The sequence below is a fragment of the Pelobates fuscus genome, chromosome 1 (assembly GCF_036172605.1).
Source record: "Pelobates fuscus isolate aPelFus1 chromosome 1, aPelFus1.pri, whole genome shotgun sequence".
NCBI classification, from domain to species: Eukaryota; Metazoa; Chordata; class Amphibia; order Anura; family Pelobatidae; genus Pelobates; species Pelobates fuscus.
In genome coordinates this window covers 276899600-276925170 of record NC_086317.1, presented here as the reverse complement: position 1 = coordinate 276925170, position 25571 = coordinate 276899600, and the positions used below count along the sequence as shown (strand labels likewise).

Genomic DNA, 25571 nt, shown 5'->3' with positions numbered 1-25571 from the left:
CCTGACCATTCTGACCGATATACGTATCTGCTACTCTTTGTACTCTGCGTGTTGATCCCTGTCCCGATCCTGACAGAAGGTGAGTTCTGCGTTCAGGGAGATTTAATCCTCTGCAATTTTGCGTGATGATTTTTAGCGGGTCCGGGCGGTACGTCATCTTGCCTGAGTCCCTGTGCTGGGGTGGTGTCCTGTCAGGTACCGGGGTCCCTCGTCCGCGCCCCGCCCCCGTTAGAGGTGATTTAGGTCGTCCTTTGTGACCATCATCGGTGCCATGCGTTTGAGTTCTGCTCCGATGTCTGCCAGTGTAGTGGTGTCGGCAGTGGAGCATGTGGATGCTGGCGAGGTCGGCGCCATTTTGGATGTCGGGGAGGTGGGGACCGGCCCGCCCGGCGCGTGGAGATATTCATCCATCGGGGCAATTTGCGACCCCGATGAGGAGGTTCTGGGGGTCTGGGGTTGGTCCCTTCTCTTTGTGCGACTCATTGGTGCCGGTTCGTGCGCGTGAGTAGCGTGGTTCGCCGTTCTTTGTGCTGTTGTGTTTCTTCGTAACTAAAATGCTTCATTAAAATTGCTGTTAGTATTTCTGTTAGAATGTTTATCTTCAATATTAAAATCAGTAAAGTACCCACATTTTAGATAGATAGGTGATTTTAAGTAGCCTTGTAAAACTTAAAACTGCATGTGCACTGTTCCTTATTCTGTATTTTTTATCTATTAAGATCAGAAGAGCGAACTACATTTTTAAATAAACGTAAAGCAAATCCCCAAATGACTGAAAACATAACATAGCCATCTTAGAAATGTTTGTGTTTTTTGACCAACCTGAAGGGTTTAGCATACCTCTACTGACACAGTCAAACCATTAATATGAACAAATATTTCCTTTAAAAGCTTGAAGACAGCAGGCTCAACACTTTTGTGGAATAGCTATATGTTTACTTTTGAGTTAGCTTTTTATAACTAGAAAATCATTAGCTAAACTTTCAAAATAAAGACTGGCTGCTGTCTGTGGTGCTGAAACAGATTCCTAAAGTAACCTTAGAATGTTTATATTGCATCTTTTTTCTATTGATTCTTGTTACATTCTTGCTCTACAGCTTGGTTTAATATCATGGCGAAAATTCTGTATCAATATTCTATAGAGGGTAATTGTCAAGAGGCACTGATAAAAATCTGAATGAGAATTCTACCAGTCTAGATAATTTAACCATGTTTCTTGAGGTATCTTATTTCTCCCATGACAGGTTACTTTCCAATGACAGAGAACCCACCAGTGCAAAAAGGTTTTGGAGATAATAAGCATATCATCTGTCATAAGCACATTGACTATGGTCATGTATCATTAACAATAAAGGGAAATAGATATTGATTTTCTCTATTGTGATGAAACAAGTGTTGCTTGAGGCTTTATCTTTTCCGTGTGACATGAATTTATATGTAAAAAACAAACATATCATCCTTTACTTAATGCACAGATAGCAAAAATGCAACTAAAATAAATCATGGTCTAATGGAATCCACACAATAAATAAATAGCAGAGATTAATTTGGCTCAATTCAGTTGTTGGTGAATACAGTGAACCACATAGGAATTTTAAGTACTGAATGCAGGGGAATTGAGCCTAATCCAGTCAGCCAAATTAGCAAAAACAAGACTGATGTTTAGTAAAAAAAAAACTGTCAGCAGAGTACTGATGCAGTGCCCGTCCCAGACTGTATCATTTGGTTTTACGGCTGTTTTCTATGTTTCTTACTGTAGTACGGACTATAATCCCTGATGCTAGCTATTAGCAAGGATCTTAGATGCCTGCACAGTCTGCACATTGATGTATACGTAGCATTTTGGAATAAAAAAAACAGTTTGAACAAATTTTCATCCCTAATAATTGCTTTCATTTTCCAATTCAGATATATATCTAAAACACTGCTTAGTTAGCATGTTCACTGTTATTTGTGTTGCCCAGTATAAAACATGGATATATGTTATAGGCAAGACCTGTAACATATATTCTGGCATTCATTTCAAGTACTGAATGTGAATGGCGTTAAGAAACAGTGCAGTAATGTAACAGACCACATTGTATTTCAAAATGGCATTTCTTTTTGTAGTTATCCTATATATTATTCTGCAATTTCCTGTAGATGGGTTGATGGATTGTTGGCCAGATTGCTCAGAAGTTATTATCGGCAGAGCACAACCGCTAAAGGCAACCAAGTGAATATTCTTCACCTGGAGGGTGAGGTGAGTATAAAGACTTTAAGATTATTCACTGAAGTGTGAATTGCAGGGAATTAAGAGTGAATTTAAAAATGTAGACTAAAATGGGCAAATTAGAGACATTCTCAAATTAATTTCTGTTTTTGGTTTTACTGTTTTAGCTTTAAAGGGATATGCATCACTTTGAGATAACTGTCTCATTCAAAAGCTTTAGCTTTGAATAAGACAATTGCCTCACTCTGCAGACTGAAAAAGGCAGGTAAATATGATTTTTCATAATTACCTGCCTTTTTTTTGTTATGCTTTCCACTTAACAAATATCTAACCAATCAGTGTCCTATCCCTAGGAATTATGGAAACATGCCCTGGGCATTCCTTACAGATTCACACATGTGCAGCTGGAAGAGCTCTACACCTCACAACATACATAAAGGGGGAGAAGAGAGGGAGTATGATTAGTGTGATCATGTAGAGCAGGCTCCAATGTTAGGGTTCTCTCTCCTGGTGCTCACAATGATGCTCTATTTCTGTCATTAGTAGACTGGTCTGAAACTGAGATGGGTGGGTAAGAGGGGGTAGGGCTGAAGTAACTCCCCTAGCTGAGAGGTGTAACTAACAATGGAATTCAACCAAGCTGTTAGTACATTTATAGACTTACTTTTCAAAGTTTTTCTTGCTTTATTTTAGTTTGTGTGTTTTTTTAAAAGTGTTTGCTTGCTGGTTTAAAAAAATACTTATCAATTTGAAAATCTCTTTGAATTCACCTTAAATTCCCAGCAACTCTTACTTTAGTAAAGTTTCTCTAAGAAATTAGTATGGATCTGGTTCTAGACCTGGATTTGACTAATATTTCTTATATCTGAAGGGCTAGAGAAATTAACATCTTCTCCAAATATGTCAACAGACTAAAACAATCCTTATGGGATGCGTCTACAGTATATAAAAATTATATGTATTTAGCCAAAGGTACTGCTGGCGTTAGTAATTATTTATTAATATATATATTACACTTGCCTTAATTGCATGTGAGAACTTTATGCTTCATTCATTTTATGGCAAGAGGTGTTCTGATTTATAGAACATAAATATTGTATAGATTAACATTTTTACCCAGAAGCACTCTTGAAAATCAATCTACTAAGTATAAATGAGATGAGACTGCCATAGACAGAAACAATTTTATAGATTGCAGGCATATACATGTGTTTTCAAGATTTGATTGGCATACTTTGAAATCTTGTAATTGACTATAATATTCTTATAACATGGCTATAAACTCTTTATTGCTTCAATATAGATTGATGACCATCAAATGGCACTTATGCAGAATTTGTTTTGTGGTTCAGGTGAGATTTTTAAACAAATAATTGAAAAAATACTTACATTTCAGTTCGATATACGAGTGTTGAAATGTTAACACATTCAGCAAACATTCTGCAAGATAATGTTAACAACAATAACCTAAGCCAGGTACAAATATACAAACAGAGGAATGTCTGTAATGCAGATTGGTGTATTGTCCACTTGCAATCACATTCTATGTGTGATAAGAGCTTGCAATCATCATAATCATTTTAAATAATGTATTTTTAGAAAAAATAATTAAAATAATGTTTTTTTTTTTAATTAATAGTTTATGAAATGTAGCATGAATATGCAGTATATGTAAGAAAACATCAGACAACAAGAATACTTTCTTGGTTTTGAAATGCAATATGATAGTTGAGTCCTTCCATTTCAGTTATAATGGAGATCAACACTTTTTCTGTTTCAAAGGCTTCTCATGCTATCAGCATTGATGAGATGTTGTGGCTCATTCCCTAACTAAGCCAAAAAAAATGGGAATTAATTGGGAATGCATATACTGTACTGTATGAGTGTGTGTAAATATAGCTCTCCTGGTTTGGGCCAATTAATCTGTGATTTGTAGACTTGGATTTTATCTAAGGCCACATTCAGATCCGTACTATTAGAGGATAAATATAGTCCTGCACATTTTAATGGCAACATTTACACATGTATCCTTAAAAAAATTTACTTATTGCTTTATTAAATTTAGGCCTTAAATTATGCTTAATCAGAATATTATGCATTACAATAAGTATTCATTTTCACTTTGTATATTTCAATATAATATATGTATTTTATTTGTTTGATCTTACTGTCTTCATGCATCACAGGATTTAAAAAAAAATCACAATGTCACACTCATTCATGAGTATATACATTCAATATTTAGAAATTGTAATCAAATGAAAACCTAATTTTGAATATGAGAATCCATAAATGAAGAGTATAGGGGCACGTTAAATTCATGTCTGAAAAAAGGAAAACTATTTGGAGGAGGAATACATTTCGCTTACACTATTAACACCAACAAATATATAATTAAACACTTTTAATTTTAGTTCCAAATGTGCTTAGCATCTCTCTTAGAACCACAAATATAATACATAATTTAAAATAATGTAAAACAAAATTTAGATTTCCAAACAAATTTCCAGAAAAGTTTATCTTCAACTTGTCAAGAGATAAATAATAACCAAATTGAATGAGTATTAACTAACAACGTTTCTTTCCGTAGATTATATTGTTTTGGAAAATAATGAATATATAAGGATCTCGGGTAATTTCCAACTGTTCTGGGAGGTATGTGAACATTTACTCTGTTTGCCTGTTATATAATGTGTTTTCAACGGTCCATGACTTATGCATTTATATTTAGTTTTATTGACAGTAGAACCTCTAAAGAGTCATACTCCACTAGGTAAACTTTTACCATAATGCACACAATAAAAACACTATACAATGTACAAAGAATTTGTGGATCTTTGACAAATAGCTAGAAGATATAGATATATGCAAAAAAAGAGAAGTTTCATAATAATTATTAGCTTTATTTTAGCCGAAGGGCATGCAGTTTCTTTTTTTCTTTTTGTTTCTGTTTTACTTCAATCTCTGTGGCAATATAAGCAGAGATTATTGGAGAAATTATCCTTAAGAACATAAAGATAATTTAAGTGTAACAGGAAACATATTCAGATATTTACCAGCAAACGTGAAATCAGAAAATAAAGCAACTCTTAACTTGGTATTTTTAAAATTAAGTGTGCCCTAGTAAAGCCTTGAAGATCTGAACCACGAGTTGTTCTCTTATGTTTGTTACCAGCTAACTGTTGGACCGACCATTCAAAAGTTCTGCAGATGTAATCCTTTTTACATCTCTGTTTCAAACTAATGTCACATCACTCAATTACCTTGTTCTGTTCAGTATAAAAGCAATGAACATGTCATCTACTGTATTACCGTATAAACACAGAAAAGACTTTTGAAAATTAGTCATAGATGTGTAAATATATCATAATTTGAAATCTCTCAGCCCCCGAGTTCTCAATCACATTTTCAGTTTTTACGAGATTTTTGTTAGACTGTCTGTCTAATTTCAAAGTGTTCGCTTAACTCATATACAAAGTAAATCTGCTGTGATGTAAATAATGTCTATCACAATGTTGCAGATTGTATATTTATGGTGATTAAAATACTATTCACTTTTTTTTCGTTGTGAATTTTACCCGTAAGATTTAAATCCATTGTTTGCTGTAAAATCCAATTTGCTACGGAGTATGCATTGATATCATAAATTTAAAGAAAGTGTGGCGTCAAAAGTATATTGCCCTCCATGTTATACTGAAGATAGAACATTTTTATAATGGTGTTATTTTTCTATTCAGGACTTCTAGTTTGTGAAACAAGAGTTGGCTATAAAAGCCTTATCATTCAGAACCTAAGAATTTTTGTAATTATACAAATATAGTTATTTCTCTTTGAATTTAAGTAATGCTGTATCGTTAAAACCAGTGTAGGCCACTGTGATAAAAGCTTTACGTATGTAAAACACCCAGCTGATTTCCAGAAAGCTTTTATACTTGATACATAAGGATAAGTCACTTTGCTCTGTAATTGCTAGAATTCTTTCTATGCATAATAATCGTTTTTATTTTATTTATAAGGCACTGACATGCACTGCATATTTGTTTTGTGACAATCTGCAATTTTCACAGAAAACATATCTAGTAAATTTTTTTTTTTTAATGTATTTATTACCTCTAATCTTATAGAAAGTATTCCCATATACATTTTACCTGACCAACTGCATTAGATTATGGAAAAATGTTAAGGATCAAATCAGCACGAACTACATGGATTACCTCCCTTGTAATTTTGCCTTTTCAGTTTACGTTCAAACACTATTGCAATGTTATATTTCCTTCTGAAATTATTTCATAACAGCTGTATTTTCATCAAAGTTTGACTGATTCCCAAAGAAAACTTGATCTTCTCTGTGAAAAAAAATGTGTAGTCTTTTGCAGAAGTATAGAATATATTATATTATGATAGTTGTTAGTACACATTTAGGGGGTTACTCCAACCAAAGACAATGTTTTCATAAATTATTGTTTTGAATGAATAGAGCAACCCTTACCAGCAAAGTCCCCCTCCCCTTAAAAAAAATTTGGAAAAAAACTGCCCTTAATCCAGCGTTGAGACTAAGTTCTCCCAGTAGACCGATTCTTCTCCAGTCAGAAAGGACGGGCTGAGGAGAGGGCTCAATTGACTATTTACTATACACCCACTACATATAATTAGCATTAACCAGTTTAGAACTTAATTCCTAATGATGCTCTAATGACATTGCCGGAGGTCCCATTGCACCTCCGTCAACAAAGCGCATTTTCTCTGTGTGTGCAGCATTTCCTAGCACCAAAGAAGCACCATGGCCAATTTAAGTCACATGGTGCATCGAATAACCTTTTTTTTTTTTTTTTTTAATTCTTTATTTTTGTTGTGCATTTGAGAACAAAAGCGTGTAATACATCATGACATTTGTGGTAAGTATAATGAAAACGGGTAAAGCATGTCATAAATGAGAGTTGCACATTTTTTTTGTAGTATAATCAAATAAGAAAACATGGTAGGTTGCAAGCCTCAGGTACCTAGTTATAACGATAAGGACGGGGTGATATAATCCCGGTGAGAAGTCAAAAAATAATAACGTGTTTCTCCTACATGCAATCGGGTGTAGAAGTGGAGCCTGTGTTTGCTTTTGTGGGGGTTGAATACAGGAGAGGACCAATTATTAAGTCGGCCTTTACAATGCCAACAACGGGCTCTTGCTTGCGTGGCCCCTAACCTAGGGAGCCGCGGGGGGGTATGGGGGAAGTAAGGGAGGTGTAAGGGAGCTTTAGCCATCTAAGCCTCGGGGGGGGAGAGGGGGGGGGGTAGCCCTCCGGTCTAACCTCAGCACCAACAGGTTATTCGTCATCTGGGCTGCGTAGCCTAAAAATAGTGAAAATTACATAACATAAGAAACAAACTAGAAAACTACAGTAACTGGTGAAACTGCTGCCAACTCCAACCACAGTTAAGCAGTCCTGTAAGGCCTTCGGCCGCAGTGTCTGTGGCCGTAGTCAGGTCTCAAGTTGTGTTGTCCTTTGCCCTTGAGGTGTAAAGGGGATCACGGTGGCCGGGTCCCAGTTGTGGGTGCTTTGTCGGCGTCTCGGGGTCGTTGCAGGTACTGCCAGGCCCAGAGTGTGGAGCATGGTGGAGGCCTCCTCTACGGTGGTAATTTTGTGTGTGGTCTGGTTGTGATTAACCAGGAGGGTTCTCGATAATGTCCACCTGTATGGTACTCCAGCCTTTCTCAGGAGTGTTGTGGCTGGGCTGAGTGATTTCCGCCAGAGCAGGGTGGGCCGTGAGAGGTCCTGAAAAAATGTCAGGGTAGCTCCTTCGAAGGAAAAGGGTGTCTTGTTTTGCAGCGCTGACAGGAGTGATCTTTTGTCGCTTGATAGGGAGCATCTGACAATGACATCTCTCATAGCTGTGGGCGGCGCTCTAGGAGATTTTGGGAGCCGAAAGATGCCATCAAAGGAAAGCTTCTTGGCCTGGGTTGGTGGCAATAGAGTTGTCACCAGGCGTCTAATGTAGTGTGGGAGCTCTTCTATTTGTATTGCGTCTGGTACTCCCCGTATCTTTAAGTTATTGCTCCTGGTGCGATCGTCTATCGCAGCTAGTTGTGTGGCAAAAGCGAGGTGGGAGTTGTGTATAGAGTGCATTGAGTCTCTAAGTACAGTCATATCCTGCTTTAGGCCTGTGATGTCCTCCTCTGTGGCCCGGACTCTGTCTGTGGTCATTTGCACTTCAGCCCTGACCAGCTCCACATCAGCTGCCAGGAGCTTCTTTATGTCGGACAACAGGTCTTTGATGTCCTGTTTGGTGGCCAGATTAGATCCCCCTGTAGGGCTTGGGGTGGATAAGGCCTGTGACTGTGGGGAAGGCTGCCATGGAGGGTCCCTAGGAGTGATGGGTTGCTGTTCAGCTTGGGCCTCACTCACCTCCGCGGCCGCCATCTTGGATTGGGCCTGCCGCTGAAGCATGGTCCCAATATCCCTTGAGTCTTGTGGGACACCCGGTGCTGGTTTCTGGGATCTCCTTCCCATGTTTGTGTGCGGGTCTGCTGTTTCGGAGGCTGGGTCTTGAGCTGGTGTGCTCAGAGGCGGGAGCGGCCTCAGGAGGTCGCCCAGGTTCAGATGGGGATGGTAGGCCGTAGACCTCCTAGTCTGCCGTTTCTGCCCGGGACGTTGAAAGAACGGCATGTATCGGCGCCGTTTGTCGTCCGGAGGCGAGTATCAGTGGGTATGGTGCTGGATGAGCCGGGGCTGATGAGATTTTAGGCAGATTGTGCTGCGAATCCCCGGAGCTCGGGAAGATGGCGTCCGCTCGCTTCTGCGGTTAAGCCCCGCCCCCATCGAATAACCTTTTAACAGTATCAGTAAAATGTTTGAGTACATTTGCTTAATAGGATCATGCTGTGAGTTGGTGATCTTAAAAGTATGGTATGACAGACCATGCTTGTTTGCATTGGACTTGGTAAAGACATGATATGAATTAGAATTGCACCTAGTTCATCAGTCCTTCATTGAGATACTGACCTAAAACACACACACAACAAGTGCATGAACTCTCATTTAGATTCTATGGTATTGAGCTCTATAGAATGGATACATGAGGCCATTAGATTTAGTTATCCTTCATAACCTATTCGTTACTTTATCACTGTTATTTTGTACATTGTAGCAATTGATTTTACAAGTCATGTATATCATCAACTAAATGCTGAAAATATTGCATGATTGATATAATTCACTATCTAAAACATTGTTTATCAACTGTTTTTTTTTTAAAAAAAACATACATATCGCCTAAGCAAATAAACTTTTCAAATAACCAATGTAATAAGTTCATTAAAATGCTATTTTTTAAATATAAAATATTGAAATTATCATGGATTAAAACCATATTTATATTCTAGTGATATGAAAAGTAGAAAATTTGAAAGTTAATTTAAACCTACATTTCAACAGTAGGTGGCACTGTGGTCACACATACCAAAACAGTAGAAAATAAATACAAGGGCATGTATGATTTACCTGATCCTCTTTTTTTTTGGCAGCTTGAAACATTAGCCAATATAAACCCTTCCGTTTTATGTTGCATGGGTATCCTGGCTATGCCATGTACTGACATTGATTGGAAATTACCTCTCTATGTATGGATCAAAACACAAGCTGAAGAACATCAACAGCAGTTGCAGCAACTCACTGATACATTTCTAGGTATTTAAAAAATATATTATGAAAAATATTATTATGATGATATAGTGCAAGTATTTCTCATATTGTTGAACAATAGTGTTAAAACCAAAATTACATTGATCTTAACAATAATTATTCAAAGGTAATTAATAACTTGATTGAGATCACATAGTGTAACTGGACTGTTGTGTTACAGTTTTTTCAAGTTTCATATTTCTTTCTCCAATGCTATATTCTTTTAAAATGATTTAGTTTAAAGTCAACAACCATGACCATACATATCATTAAATAGCTGTCAGAAACAGCTAACATATTGACATAATGACACAATTTTTTTTTCTTAAGTCATAACAATAAAAATTAAAAGAAAAATCTTAACGCATAATGTAATTTTTTTTTTCTGTCTAATATAGCTCTTTGTTGCTTGAACCCAAGTATCCCATGTTTGGCCTAATTGAGCATAAATAATAGATAATAGTTAATTCATATTCTTTAGTTTCTAGAAACATGGCAATTATTTCTTCTCTAGATGGCATTGTGGGGGTATTCCAATACCTTGGCAGAGTAGAAGTTGCCATAATCAAAATATATAGGATTACAATTTTGTTTGGTTTATTAGATGCACTATGAAGAAGCTTAAATAAGCATAACTTAGGAGATAATGTAGTCAATGAAGGATTTACAACGGAATTAATGCAAGAACATCTTTTCAGAAATCCCTTAACTTAGGACAGTCCCACCACATGTGAGTCATGTTTCCACCCTTCCTCCAACACATTTCTTATGCATCTGAAAAAAAAATTCTAACCTTGTTGGCACTAAATATATTTTATACAGTATGTGACAGTGATTCTCAGGATGGTTTGAACATTGAGTGACACCTTTTAAAACATTTTCTATCTTGTACCAAGACCATAAGTCTATTGAAATTTGCAATTCTTATTCCCGTTTCTGCACATATTCCATCTTTTGATTAGGAATAGATAACAAAAGGGAATAGCATAATGTTGTCACATTTTCGATTTGGATTTTTATAGATACTTTCCACACAGGATAAATCTAGACGGGCTAATTGTTGGTCGGTTTCAGAAATATTAAAAGGTTTCTTTTAATATTTAAGATACAGCTTTATATTTATCCAACATGAGATCATCCATGGAATATTTAGTTTTCATAGTTGTGACAAACGCTCTTTTCTACGGACGTTTGCAATGAACCCCTGGAGGAGTGTGGAGGCTGGCCTCCTGCCCACCGACTATGGTCCAGGTCCATTAGTGGCTTTCCCTCGGTGCCCCTAGTTAGCCACTTTTCCTTCTCATGAATGGAACCGAGGACTAGCTCCCTGGTAGCCGTTCACATGACCAAACCCACGAACGGTTCTCAGTGGTACTTACTGCAAATGTTATGGAGCTGTTTTCAACTAGGTGACCTTGCGGTTCCCAGGCAACTTGGTACGGGATTTTTAACCATTTTGCGACCCACCAGGAGAGTGCTTTTTGGAAGGAACGTGCCTGAGACTACGGGGAACAAACACTCCCTGAGTGCCGCAGGAGCCCCCAAAAGTTTACTGACAAAAGCACCAAACACTCTGGAACTTTTCTTTTTCTTTTTGGGCTTGGACCATGTGTCAGAACTTTGCCCTGGTGGTGTTTCCCCTAAATTGCATGGATCTGAGCGTTATTTGGACAACTTGGGTGCTCAGATCAGGGCTGTTTGGGGATGTAGGACATGTGGAGTTATTGTATGTTTTTATGTTTGGCTCTCTATTCCTGGGAGATAATTAACTTACTGGTCTTTAACTCAATTATCTCTGAGGTACAGAGATTCCTGGGAGGGGCTTGTATTGTATTATTTGGAGACCCCCTGCTGGGGTTTGTGCATAAAAGGCTGCATTTGGCTCATTAAAATCATTGGAACTCCCAGAACTATGCGTCATCTAGTTACTGGGAGGGCAAAGGGTTATTCACTTGTCAGCATCTGATTCCAGCTTGTGGAGGATTCAACGTCCAGTTCCTGGGAGGGAATAGAGCTATTCCCCTATCCTGTTCCAGGATGGAGAGGCTCCAGGAGGACCCCAGTCAAGCCACAGCATCTGGGGCAGATGTGCTGGGGTTTTCCCCGGTTCCAGCTAGGAAGCAAACCTTGGGACTCATGCACATCGTCTGGAGAGGAACTAACTTCAGAGCTGGACAAGCATGTCGTCCAGCTTCACTGTCTGCGAGTTTGACAAGATGCTGAACGAGCTGCTGGACCCAACCCCGCTGAGAAATACATACAGCACATGAGGAATATAGTGTCCGAGTACCTGCAGCACAAATCAGAGCTAGCAAGCAGGGTGGCACAGTGGGGGATGCCCCCGCCCCAGCGGCAGTGTGAGTTAAAGGGAGGCGAGACGTCCAGTCTCACTCCTCAGTGGCAGAGTGTTCCAGGGAGCAGAGACGGCTGCTCTCACTCCCCAGCAGCTGTGTGCATACCAGGGAGAGGAGCGTATCATCTTCCCTTCCCAGTGGCAGTGTGAGTTACAGGGAGTGGAGACAGCCGGCCTGAGTTGTACATCTTTAGTGCAGTTCTTTATATTTTAACTTGTCAAATGTGATATTCATGAAATAGGTGCAAAATTTTATTTATAATTGATAATGTTTTTTTTCTTTTTTCTTTTATCTTTTATCTAAATTTTCACCTTTCTTAGTATTTTGTCAAAGAGCTATTGTTTTACAATTTTCAACCTGATGAAACATTATAGTTTTTGGCTTGTGACCATTATCAAGGGGTTCTTTATTATTAAATCATTATTAACATGTAAAAAAATACAAGAAAAAATAAAACTAAGAAAATAATATTTCTATGCCATAGGGATGATACCCATTGTACAGCGCTACGGAATCTGATGGGGCTATATAAATAATAAAATAATAATAATAACAGCAAACCACAGTGTTTTGCATCATGTAAAAAATATACATGCATGATCTGCCTCATTAGTTGCGTTAATGTTAAAGTCATGCTGTAAGTATGCAGTAACATATGATGCTGTAATTATGTTGAAATATAAGAGGCTAATCTGTATACGTTAATTAAGCCATTGCCTATAAGGCTGATTAACTGCATATATTGTTAACTATAAGCCTAATTACCTTCTGTAAGGAAATATGTGTATCTGCAATTATACATATTTTTCTATATGAACAGGACTCAGATGTCATAGTTTGCTTAGGGCACCAACATTTGTATGCTTTGTACATACTGTAAATTGTAGCAGGAAAATACTGTGGATTTATTATTTGAGAATCAACAGTGATGATTTACGTTTTTAGCGTTTCCTAATTACGAACAGGCTTGTAAACACAAAATATATTTTAATAAAGTTCTGCATTAATGTATTTGGTTGCTAATGGCTCTAATTTAATTTAATAAATTTGCAAGCTTGCACTGAAAATGTGCTTAATTACAATAAAAGACAACAGACAAATGTGTGTGATAAACTGTTACCACTCTACAAAAGGTCAATTACTTATTTCTAAGCCTACGTCTGTTTTTTGAACAATGAGTGCAGATGTTTTAAGGGAATTTTGTCGAGTTTACATATTGCACTGTTTGGCAAATCACCAAGATTCTAAATTTAATGAGCATTTTCATTTTTCATTAATTTTTTAAATTGCTAGAAGGCAAGTTTAGGAGCTGACATATTTATACTCGTCTGTTGAGAGGAGAACAAAGTCCCCCTTGTGTAGTTACATGATTTAGAACAATTAGAATTAGAAACTCTAGTTATAAAATATTAGCATGTATAAAAATAAAATTTCTAAATTTCCCCCCAAAAAACTGTCTGCTGGACCAACACTATCAAGAAAGTTGGAAATATGACTTACAAATCTATATGTTGATGTGATTTTATCCAGCAATTTACTCTGAAGATTAAAATAGAAGTTCAGGAGAGATTGATGGGCACCATTGTTAAGCCTGATATTTATTTCAGAAAATATATCTATATATTGGTTGGTAAACATAATTTTCTAATTTTGATGGGGAACCTATATTACGGAAAATAACATATTTTTTCTGGACTAGTATTTCTGTGACCACCGTCCATCCACTTTGGCAGTAATAATTAAAGTTTAGTAAAGTTTACTTACCTTGTTTCAAGTGCCGAGAGTTCCACTCCTCCTCCAAAGAGGTCAGCATGCTGTAACGAGAATATACCCCAACACGCAGGATTCAGCTAAACAAAAGAAAACACAGAGGGGAGAAGAGACAGCGTAAACTAGGACTAGCCGGGGTCTGGTACACAGTAAACAGCAAGCCGGCAAACAGATAAGGATAAGGATAAAGAGATAACGTAGTCAGAAAACAAAGCCAAGGTCAAGTACGAAGGAACACAACTGAATACAACAAGCGCTAAAGGGAACTGAAACAGAAACCACGATAGGGCAAGGAAGCAAGGCAAAAAGGTGAGTATAAATAACTAAACATCTATTTTGATTGGTCTCTGTCATCTCCACGCCCCCAAAAGGTAAGTGTATGGGGAGTGTGGCATGACAGGGACCAATGGGAGGCCTTTTCCAATTTAGGCTCCCACTGTCCCTTTAAGAGCGTGCCCGAGACCCGCGGCGCGCTCTTAGAGTCATGCGGGACACGTGACCGCTTCTCACGGTCACTGCCCGCCCTCCTGTTCCTGCCTTCGGATGAGCCGCGCACGGCTCGAACAGAGGACCCCGGCCAGCCCCTGGAAAGAGTAAGTACCGCTACAGTACCCCCCTGAGGACACGCCCTCCGGGCAGGGAGGGCCAGGCCTGGCAGGAAAACAAGAATGGAAAGAACGCACAAGGCGAGGAGCGTGAACAGCGTCAGCGGAAATCCAACTGTGTTCCTCAGGCCCATAGCCCTTCCAATGCACCAGGTACTGAAGTCGACCTCTAAGAAAACGAGAGTCAAGAACAGCAGAAACTTCAAACTCCTCATGACCCTCCACAGAGACAGGAGGGGGAGGAGGAGTATGCCGGGTATAGCGGTTGCGTACGTAAGGCTTCAACAACGAGGTGTGAAAGACATTAGGAATACGCAGATTCTTAGGAAGACCTAAGGCATATGAAACAGGATTAACCTTATGCAAAATACGATAAGGACCAATAAAGCTGGGAGCCAATTTCATAGAAGGCACCCTGAGGCGAATATTCCGCGTGGAAAGCAAAACCCTGTCCCCCATGACATAAGAAGGAGCCACCCACGATGCTTGTCAGCCTGCACCTTCTGGCGAGCAGCGGAATCCACCAAAGAACGCTGAATCTGCTCCCAAGTATTACGTAAACCAGCCAAATGCTCATCCAGAACTGGCATGCCCTGTGAGGAGAAAGCAGCCGGAAGAACAATGGGATGCTGGCCATAGACAACGTAAAAAGGACTTGATTGGCACGTTCAGCAGCTCCATTAGACTGGGGGTGGTATGCGGAAGAAAATGAGAGAGTAATACCCATTTCCGAACAAAAGGCTTTCCAAAACCTGGAAATAAATTGGCTACCCCTATCGGACACAATAGAAACGGGAATGCCATGCAACCTAAACACCTCTCTAGCAAATATAAATGCCAGTTCCCTAGACGTGGGCAGCTTGCGAAGAGACACAAAATGGGCCATCTTGGAAAACCGATCTACTATCATTAGGATAACTGTGTTACCATTCGAAGGGGGCAGTTCAATAATAAAATCCGTGGACAGGTTAGACCAAGGTCTTTCGGGAATGGGTAACGGATGCAACAGCCCACAAGGAACTCTGCGAGAAGATTTCATACAGGCACAAGTAGTACAAGCACCTATATAGTCGGTGACATCCCTGCGTAAGGAATCCCACCAGAAATACCGAGAAACAGCTGACAAAGTTTTGGAAATACTAGGATGTCCAGCAGTCTTAGTGTCATGATACAACGACAGAATATCCCGTCTCTCGGGAACATCAACAAATAGTTTATCAGTAGGCCTCTCGCTAGGAGCCATGCTTTGTTTCGCTTGTATGGCCTGCAAGAGGGACGAGGAAATAGACAAAATAGTAGTAGCTATTATCCTGTCTGGGGGAATGACGGGAGTAACATCAATCTCCTGTTTGTCAGCAGTTTCAAACTGTCTGGACAGAGCGTCTGCTTTAGTATTGTGATCACCTGGCCTATAGGTGATAATATAATTGAAATGAGACAAAAACAGTGACCACCTAGCCTGCCTAGAAGACAATCTTTTAGCCTCAGTAAGGTAGGATAGGTTCTTGTGATCTGTAAATATAAGGATAGGATCCTTAGTTCCTCCTAACAAATGTCTCCATTCTTTAAGTGCTAAAATAATAGCAAGGAGTTCGTGATTACCCACATCATAATTCTTCTCTGCTTTGGACATCTGTTTGGAAAATAAGCCACAATGATGCAATGGTTTTTCAGGCGACTCTCTTTGGGATAAGACAGCACCTACCCCGATATCGTAAGCATCAACTTCAAGAATATTGGGCAATGAGGGGACAGGATGCTGTAAAATAGGTGCAGAGGCGAACGTAGTCTTAAGAAATTCACAAGCCTGAAGTGCGTCGGGAGACCAGACACGAGCATTACCATCCTTTTTTGTCATACGGGTGATAGGCGCTACAATAGAGGAAAAACCTTTAATAAAACGTCTATAATAATTAGAGAAACCAAGAAAACGCTGAATGGCTTTCAAACCTTGTGGTAAAGGCCATTCTATGACAGCAGAAAGCTTCTGGGGATCCATACGAAAACCTTTAGCGGAAATCAAGTACCCCAAAAACTGGACTTCAGATTGGTCAAATAGACATTTTTCCAGTTTACAATAAAGACCATTAGCAAGAAGGGTCTTCAGAACTGTTGTAACATGTCTGTGATGAGTGTGTAAATCTGTAGAATATATTAATATGTCATCCAAGTACACAATTACAAATGAGTGAATAAAGTCTCTTAAGACGTCATTAATAAATTCTTGAAATACTGCTGGGGCATTACATAGACCAAATGGCATAACAGTATACTCGTAATGGCCAGATCTAGTGTTAAATGCCGTCTTCCATTTGTGGTCTTCCATTTGTGGTCACTGCCTGCCCTCCTGTTCCTGCCTTCGGATGAGCCGCGCGCGGCTCGAACAGAGGACCCCGGCCAGCCCCTGGAAAGGGTAAGTACCGCTACACATGCCCACTGACGTCTCATCTAATTCAGTGCTTCTCATTGAGTTGCATGTGTGTTTGAGGTGACAGTGTGTGTGTTGTGTGTGGGATGAAATTGTGTTTAGGTTTAGGGTGGCCATAAGTGTTGTAGCTATGAATGATGTGTGTTGCTGTGTGTGGATACAGCAAAATATGTGTTAGTAGCTGTGAGTGGTGTTTGTGATTATTTGTGGGTTGCTTGGCTGATATGTGTTACCATGTGGGCATCTGTGAGTGATGTTTGTTGGTAGTTGTGGCTGGTGTGTTTTATTGATTGTGGGTAGCTTCAGTAGTGCTTCTGGCTGTGTGGAGGTAGCTGTCGCTGATGTGTGCTGTCCCAGTTTCCATGGGTCACTCCTTATTTTAGGATCCAGTTCTGCCATTCTGACTTCCACTTTTAGGGACATCAAGGAACTGTCCCAAGGAAGCATAGTATGTGTGCATGATAAGCTATTGAATGCTCAGGGCACTAGAATCCTGCAGCGAGTTCTCGAATAACACTCTCTGCCTGCTTGATTGGCAGGCAGTTGATGTGCATTTATGCCAGACTAACATGCCAATCCTTGGGTGGGCCCTAGCCTTTCCTGCCTCCATGGCAATTCTTAGGTGGACATGCCCACATGTACTGATGAAAGTTCTAAATTTTAACTATAAGTTAACTGTTAGATTTATGTTGGAATAAAGAAGACTATTTGCCTAAAGCCCTAGATTGCTGGCTTTTCTTGTATTTACTGTTTATTTTATTGCCAAGCACTAGGTTAAATTCATCATATTATAAGGTTGGAGTGCAGGACTTTTCTACTGTAAAAAACAAATTTCATCCTTGGATCCATGTAGTACAATGTCTTGGGCTGGGCTTGGGTGTTTGTAACATGATTCATGTGATTTGCCTGCCCCCTTTACCCTAAATGTAAAAAATAATAACATAACAATTATGTTTTTGTACATCTTTCTTGCTCACCCTGGGCAGGGGCCAAATTTCCCTATTGTGTGGTGACCCAGTGGGTCAATGTTCAGTCCCTGGTTGCCCAGTGAGTCAAAGCTTTTCCTGGTTCACCCATTTTTTGATCTCACTGCCATCGTGTGCTGCAGCTGTGGCACCCGCTAAGATCCAGTGCTCCATTTACATTAGGTTGTGTCTAGGCACACGCCAGATGCACACCTATTATTAGAGTCATTTATATAATTCTAAACACTTTATTGAGTAAGAGATTGACACATAATAAAATATTTTTCTGATGATCCCATATATTTTATGCATCCAGATGAGATAAGTCCAGTTAAATGAATACATTCAAGATGGAGCAATAGCAATGCCAGGAGTCAGATGTATACACGCTGTGACCCTGAGTAAGCAGAATGTAATTTCGGACACCTTTCGTTATAGTTTAGATTGTTTGTAAATTGCATGAGCTTAATTCAGAAAACAGTATACGTGTAGAAAGCCTTTTCCAGGTCTGAAACTAAAACATGATTTGCTTTTATTAGATACAATTGGTATGATTGCCAGCTCAAACATCTCCTTGGCTAAATTACATTGGTGAACTTAAAGTCTGATAAAGGAGTTATGTACAGCAATGACAGAAATTGATTTCCAATTTTTCTCTAGAATTACTCTATCATTGCTCATGACTCAGACAATTTAGCTTACATTACCGTGCTAGCAGTGGGCTGTAGATCACGGAGACAGGCTCCTCTTCTCTCAAGACACTGATTTTGACAATACGTTGCAAAATAAATTTGTGAAATGAAAACTTGCATTTGTAATCATTTCACTTACTGCTCTTTCAAGTTAGTAGTATTCTATTTTTAAGCTATTAAACCATAATATTTTTAGTAAACATATATGACAACCTGTCGTATTTTTTTTTACCCTTGTGTAAAGTCCATTGGTGAGCTTATATTGCTCTTATTTGGTGCACCTTCTTTTGACTTTGCAGTCAGATTTTTTTTAAATAAAAACACTTCTAATTTTGATTAGTCTTTCATTTTGTAGGTTTTAATCACTTTTTCACCCACTAAATTTGAGTTTAGTAATACAGGTTTTAAAGTTTTTGTAGCTACTATGCTCACTTAAGTAGGAAGTATATTTTGCAGTTCTGAGCTTCCAGACATTTGGCAGATATGTAGATGACTGCAGAGCTCTTCCCAGGCATTGCTGTTACTAGTGGAAGCTTGGGTGTTCTGAAGCATGTCAGCACTTAATTATATTATGGGCCAGCTCAAACCTCTCGTTGGCTGTATTATACTGGTGAATGCAAACTTTAATAAAGACGTTATGTACATCAATGACAGATGGCCTTGTTGCCATAAACGTAAGATCGGGAATTAGAGTGGCCTAAAGTATGTCTCAGGGCATGTGTACTTTAGCTTGATATACAGAAATGTTTCACAGGAAATTTTATACAATATATGTAACATTATACGTTTTACAGATCGTGATGGCTGTTTGGGAATCTAGCTTCCGAAGTATGGGAGCATGCGTACAAAAAGCCATTCATATATTTAAGAATTGCAGGTTTTACACCACCATAATATAATTGCATAAGCATATATTCTGAATTGTAAGGCAAGAGATTATGTAAATTAATGGCACTTTAAATTCCTACCACAGCATATTTCTGTTCTGGAAATATCTACACAATTTTCTTTTTCTTTTTCTTTATTGTGCTCGAAGAGCAGCATTACATGCAGTGATAAAGAGGCTTGAACATGAGGACTGGTTTAAAGAGAAAGATGCATCTTTGACAACAACTTTTAAAACATACGTTCCATCATTCCACTTTATACATTTCTTCAGTTCTATTGGTCTCTAAGGTTTAGGTATTGAAGGAATTAACAAAATTTGCATGCAATGAATAAAATATGTTAAACGTTGTTAAATTAGATTAAATAAAAGTGTAAAGTATGTATAGTGTTTTAGGGTAAATATAAGCGATTTTTAATATGTGTTTTCATTTTTTGATTATATTATATTATATATATTATTATATATTAACATCATTATCACTTTAAATCTTAACTAATATAGTTAATTAATATAGTTTTTTCTTTCTTTTTTTTGAATAAATCTCCCAACCATAAGACAATATTACTGAGTGTTTGTATTGCTAAGCAAAGTTTGAAAGATAGAAAAATAATCAGTGCGAATGTTAATTAAACCATTTTATCAAAGATAAGGAAATGCTAGCAGAATGCTTGGTTGTATAGGGAGATGTATTAGCAGTAGAAAGAGGGAAGTGCTCATGCCATTGTGCGGATCACTGGTGAGACCTCACATGGAGTATTGTACGCAGTACTGGAGACCATCTCTCCAGAAGGATATTGATACCTTAGAGAGAGTTCAGAGAAGGGCTACTAAACTGGTTCATGGATTTGAGGGTAAACCTACCCAAAAAAGGTTAAATAATCTTAACATGTCTAGCTTGGAGGAAAGATGCGACGGAGGGATATGAAAGAAACATTTAAATATATCTTAAATTAGACGGGCAAAGGTTTAAAAATAATATCAGGAAGTATTAGTTCACTGAGAGGGTAGTGGATTAATGGAATAGCCTTCCAGATGAAGTGGTAGACGTTAACACAGTGAAGGAGTTAAATCATGCATGGGATAGGCATAAGGCTATCCTAGACTTAAGAGGCTAACGGAAGTATGTTAGTCTGGAAGTCTATGTTTCTATGTTCACTGCCAACAGAAGTGCTATCTATATAATACAGATGTACAGATAATTACTCCTGTTATATAGTATTTTAGAGTGACATGCCTTGGAGGGTAGATTTTTTAGAAAGTAAACAGCCAGCTGTGTAATTTCCAAATAATGATCAAGCAGGCCAACCATGCTTTCAGTTATTCTCTCTTGTTTTACATGAAACTGACTATCAAGAACTTGTAGCTCCATGACTATTTTACAATATACGGACTGGAAATGGCACTTGATATGCAGACTCCGGGTGACACACAGTCTGATGCATCAACATACCCACCACAATATAAATGAAAAGGGACCAGGCACACAAGACCTCCAGCAATAGCAGATTCATTGACTTGATAAAGGGTCTTCTATGAGATTAAACAATGTTTAAGCTGCTCTAATAAATCTGCTATTGCGGAGGTTTTGTGTGCCCCAATCCTTTTCTTTGTAAGTTGAAGAACTCTTGTCAGATTACTAATAGCCAATCTATAGTATGTATAAAGTGGAATTATGAGGCAAAAATGTGGTTCTTTGTTGAGCTCATTTGCATACGCCTACCCAGAATCTCTTGCAGTAGTGAGGGCACTGTTAGTGAGATTTCTGTGGTAAAAGCAAGTGTTATGGCTTGACTGGTGTGTGTATTTTTATATACATAGTTCAATGTTAAACAAAAATTCTGAACACCAGTCAAGCCATGACACACCAGTCAATCACAAATTTGCAGGAATGTTACTACCGCAAAGGATTCTGGGTGGGCATATGCAAATTAGTTTAACAAAGAATCACATGTTTCTCTCATTCTATTTAAACATGGATTCATTTGAGTCTGTTTTTGCTGTATACAATAGTTTTGAAACACAACTTAGGAAAAGATGCAACGCAAGTCTTATGGCTTGACTGGTGTGCAGATTTTTGTTTAACATTGTATTAACTATCCACAGACTTCAGGTGGGTTTTTAATCACAATTTGTTCCCCACCATAACCTTTTGGGTTTTTGCTTTATATATATATATATATATATATATATATATATATATAGAAAAGTAATGAAGGGAGCACACTAGGTCTTAGAAATAGTGCAAAATTATTTACTGCATTCAAAAGAATACATCGCTGTGGTATACAAACAAATCAACGTTTCGACCCTGCTTGATAAAGACCCAGCAGGGTCGAAACGTTGATTTGTTTGTATACCACAGCGATGTATTCTTTTGAATGCAGTAAATAATTTTGCACTATTTCTAAGACCTAGTGTGCTCCCTTCATTACTTTTCTATATATATAACGCGGGATTGCACCTGGGCCTATAATACTTTAAAACTATCTGAACGGAGGAGTGCCTGGCTTTGGAATTTTTTCTATATATATTCGAGTGTACAGGTCATTAGATAAACAGTACAAAGTGCTTGCAAAAGTTGACATTGAGATGGAAAAAAATAACAATATATATGGATGCCACCTCAAAACATCATGGATAGTGATCCATCAACTCTCAGTTTCAGGCAGTAAAAAACTAATCTAAAAAAAACTAAACTAATCGAATCTAAAATGAAATGTTTTGTCTTTCCAGGTGTTTTAATGCATGGTTTGCAAAGACTGATTGCAATGGAATGTCCCACTTTCACACCCAGTCCAATTTACAACCAGAAAAACAAATGTAGTTTGGAATGTAATTTAAACTTTTTGAAAAGAAATCTATTTGCACAATACTTCCTTGGGTTTTTGCTGTCTACATTTTGTGAATGTCACATAACATTAGTAACAAATGCCTGGGTTAATTTGTATGACTAACCTTTCAATACCAATATATTTTTAGAGCCCTGTTTGCAGTTTCTACGAGAGAACCGAATACTTCACCAAGATGGTAATTCACTGGATACAACACTAAAAACTCTCGTTTTTTCAGAAGTAAATGTAGCAGAGACATTCTGCAGAATCTGTACGGTGAGAAATAAATTTAATAATACTTTTATTTCTGTTCATTAACTGTGTTTGAAATGGTTTTACATGAACTTACTTAAGCTTCAAACAATGCACAATGTCCAATTGGCTTGCTCTACAAGTACATCTCTGTTGTTGTTTTTTTATAGTTTTTATTGGTTTTAGAAATTTCAGTAAGGCACAACTGAGTAAATTATACTTAAAACTATACAAAAACATAGACAAAAGAAGAAAAGTACTAACAAAAAATAAATTAAAGTACTATACCATGACACTTTGCCTCAAAACAAACAAAAAATGTTCTTGTGATTTTACAACAGGCCTCATGGGCTCTTAGTGTTTTGGTGTGAGTGGATCAGGCTGGCCTCTGGAATAACTTGAATTGACACAATGCCTACCTGATCAATGCACTGATCTGTACACACCGACCAGGAGACAGTAGTTTCCAGATCTGGTCCTGCATTGGTGTCTGCCCCACGGAACATGAAAATAGTTATGGGCAGCAAGAAGGATGCTGCACGCTCGTGGTGTCCCTCTACTTATGTTAAAAAGATGCACTCTGTCATTTCTGGCCACAGGGGTTCTATGTAATCCATGCAACCTCACTCCTGCACTTTTGGGGATCACAGGGGTGACATGGACCAATCAGAATGTTTCTTAGTGTTTAAATAAAGTGTTAGCCCCATTGCCATTTCCCTATCATAGTTTCCAGTCTGATTCCCTATTAGTGCATTATTTTCTTGTCTTTCCTGATTTTCTGGAATTGGCTTTGGCTTGTTTGCTAACTCTATGTTTTTAGATGTAAAAAACAGATACAATTCGTATCTTGTAATACCTTTTTTTTTGGACTAGCAGAATTTTGTAATGACAAGCTTTCCGGAGAACCTCTCCCGAAAGCTCGTCATTACAAAATTCTGTTAGTCCAATAAAAAAGGTATTACAAGATACACATTTTATCAGTTTTTTTACAATTGCATCACTGGACTAATACGGCTACAATCTCTACTTGAACTATATGTTTTTATGTATTCTTGACCTTGGCATGTTTACTTGACTTTCCATACCTCTGTTCTCCTGGCCTTGGTTTGTTAACAGTTACTACTTATCTTTCTATCTTGCATTTAGCCTAGCCATTCTAAGGACTGGTAATATGTTTGATACTTTCCTTGACTACTGATCCAAGCTGGGGTATTGAATCCTAAAAGGAGTATAGATAGATACAAATGTGCTTAAAATATTACCCATCAGTGCATGCAGAGGCAAAAAGGATAATAAATGGGGATGCATCTGTGAACACGTCAGAAAATATCTCAAAATTTGCAATATTTCGTCATTTTTCAAATTTTGTTATAAGATGAGGGCAGACATCGATTCATATATGAAATGTTTATTCCTATTTGCAAGTAGCTCTTTTTAAGTTGCAATAGCCTGACTCTTCCAATGAAGGGCTATCAGTCACTTAGCTGCTAAAATTAAGTAGTCCAAGCGTGTTGGTAAAATATTACAGAACGCCAGAAGAGTCTAGAAGGGGCATATATCATTGCAGTTCCACCATATATGATATGCAATAACTGACTTTGAGGGCATTCCCAATGCTGAGGGCTAATAGGTCTTGTGTAATCAGTCCAGGTGAGATACCATTGGTATAAACTGGTTCATGGATTGCAGGATAAAACTTACAAGAAAAGATTAAAGGAACTTAACATGTATAGCTTGGAGAAAAGACGAGACGGGGGGATATGATAAAAAAAAACATTTAAATACATAAAGGAAATCAACACAGTAAAGGAGGAGACTATATTTAAAAGATGAAAAACTACCACAACAAGATGACATAGTCTTACATTAGATAAATAACTTAAGAGCTTAAGGTATGACAAAGTTCATTTACACATAAAGCATATCATGATCCAAGTTAGCCAATTTTAATACAGACTGGACCAAATGGCATCTGTAGCTTGAGCCTTGGAATCGAGATGCATTCCTTCACACTCTTTTAATAACTTTGGGTGTATTCCATCAGACCCCATTTACTTCTTTGTCTTTATTTTTGACAGTTGAAATAGAACCTCTTCCTCTGTAAACTCATTTGTAACAAATAACTGATTTGTCATTTTTCCTAACTGAGGTCCCATTTCTTCATTTTGATCTGTAAATACTGAATAAAAATATTGATTGAGGCAGTCAGCTAGACCTTTATCCTCTTCTACATACCTTCATTCTTTTGTTTTTAATCTAACTAATCCTTGTTTTACTTTCCTTTTCTCATGTATGTATCTAAAAAATGTTTTGTCCCATTTTTTTTTACTGACTGTGCTATTTTCTCTTCTGTGATTTGGAAGCTCTTATAACTTGCTTAGCCTCTTTCTGCCTAATCTTATAGATCTGTCTATCTTCCTCACTCTGTTTTTTTTTTGTAATTACTAAATGCTAACTTTTATTTTTTTACTATTCTGGCTATATCTGTAGAGGACCACAGTACTTTCTTAAATGTTTTGATTTTACTGACAAGCCTAATGCAATTTTCTGCTGCCTTCAGCAGTGCAAATTTTAATTAATGCAAGTTCTCCTGTACTCCGTTTAAACTGCTCCAGTCATAGTCTAATTTTAGAAAAATCTGTTTTTCTAAAGTCTAAAACTTTTGTTTTTGTGTGGTGTGACTCAGTCACTGTTCTTATATTAACCCCTTAAGGACACATGACATGTGTGACATGTCATGATTCCCTTTTTATTCCAGAAGTTTGGTCCTTAAGGGGTTAAACCACACTGACTGATGATAACTGGATCCTAAACTTTCACCTACAGTAATATCTGTTACCAAATCTCCATTTGTTAACACTAAATCTAGTATGGCCTCTTTACGAGTTGGCTCGTCAATG

The 25571-nt window shown here is 37.9% G+C and overlaps 1 protein-coding gene across 1 annotated transcript in view; it reads left to right on the top strand.

The window, feature by feature from the left end:
• LOC134567660 (uncharacterized) overlaps positions 1 to 25571 on the top strand; it is a 484351-nt gene that overhangs the window by 168947 nt on the left and 289833 nt on the right. The window contains exons 52-56 of the mRNA XM_063426051.1: positions 2143 to 2242; positions 3516 to 3564; positions 4803 to 4867; positions 9729 to 9891; positions 22568 to 22695. Coding sequence (XP_063282121.1) covers positions 2143 to 2242; positions 3516 to 3564; positions 4803 to 4867; positions 9729 to 9891; positions 22568 to 22695 — 505 coding nt within the window. The remainder of the gene's footprint in view (positions 1 to 2142; positions 2243 to 3515; positions 3565 to 4802; positions 4868 to 9728; positions 9892 to 22567; positions 22696 to 25571) is intronic.